This window comes from Haliaeetus leucocephalus, unplaced genomic scaffold (genome assembly GCF_000737465.1).
Source record: "Haliaeetus leucocephalus isolate CR32 unplaced genomic scaffold, Haliaeetus_leucocephalus-4.0 Scaffold351, whole genome shotgun sequence".
NCBI lineage: Eukaryota > Metazoa > Chordata > Aves > Accipitriformes > Accipitridae > Haliaeetus > Haliaeetus leucocephalus.
In genome coordinates, this window is record NW_010972787.1 from 4,231,247 (window position 1) to 4,231,504 (window position 258).

General features: G+C 71.3%; 1 protein-coding gene across 4 annotated transcripts in view; it reads left to right on the plus strand.

The window, feature by feature from the left end:
- The first annotated feature begins 19 nt into the window (after positions 1 to 19).
- CDK8 (cyclin-dependent kinase 8) overlaps positions 20 to 258 on the plus strand; it is an 87,286-nt gene continuing 87,047 nt past the window's right edge. For all 4 annotated transcript variants that reach the window (XR_774673.1, XM_010572672.1, XM_010572674.1 and 1 more), the window contains exon 1: positions 20 to 182. Coding sequence is in view for 3 of the 4 variants with exons in the window: in XM_010572672.1 (XP_010570974.1) it covers positions 55 to 182 (128 nt within the window). In the remaining variant the exon portion in view is untranslated. The remainder of the gene's footprint in view (positions 183 to 258) is intronic.

The following is a 258-nucleotide window of genomic DNA, read 5'->3' on the forward strand; positions in this document are numbered from 1 at the left end:
GGAGCGCGGCTGTCGGGGCGGTCTCGGGGCGGCGCGGCGCGGCGGGCGCTGAAGATGGACTATGACTTCAAGGTGAAGCTGACCGGGGAACGCGAGCGGGTGGAGGACCTCTTCGAGTACGAGGGCTGCAAGGTGGGCAGGGGCACCTACGGGCACGTCTACAAAGCCAAGCGCAAGGACGGGTGAGTGAGGAGCGGGGCTCCCCCGGACCCCGCCGCGGCATCTCCGCCTCTCCCCCACCCCGGTTCCCGCTTCCCG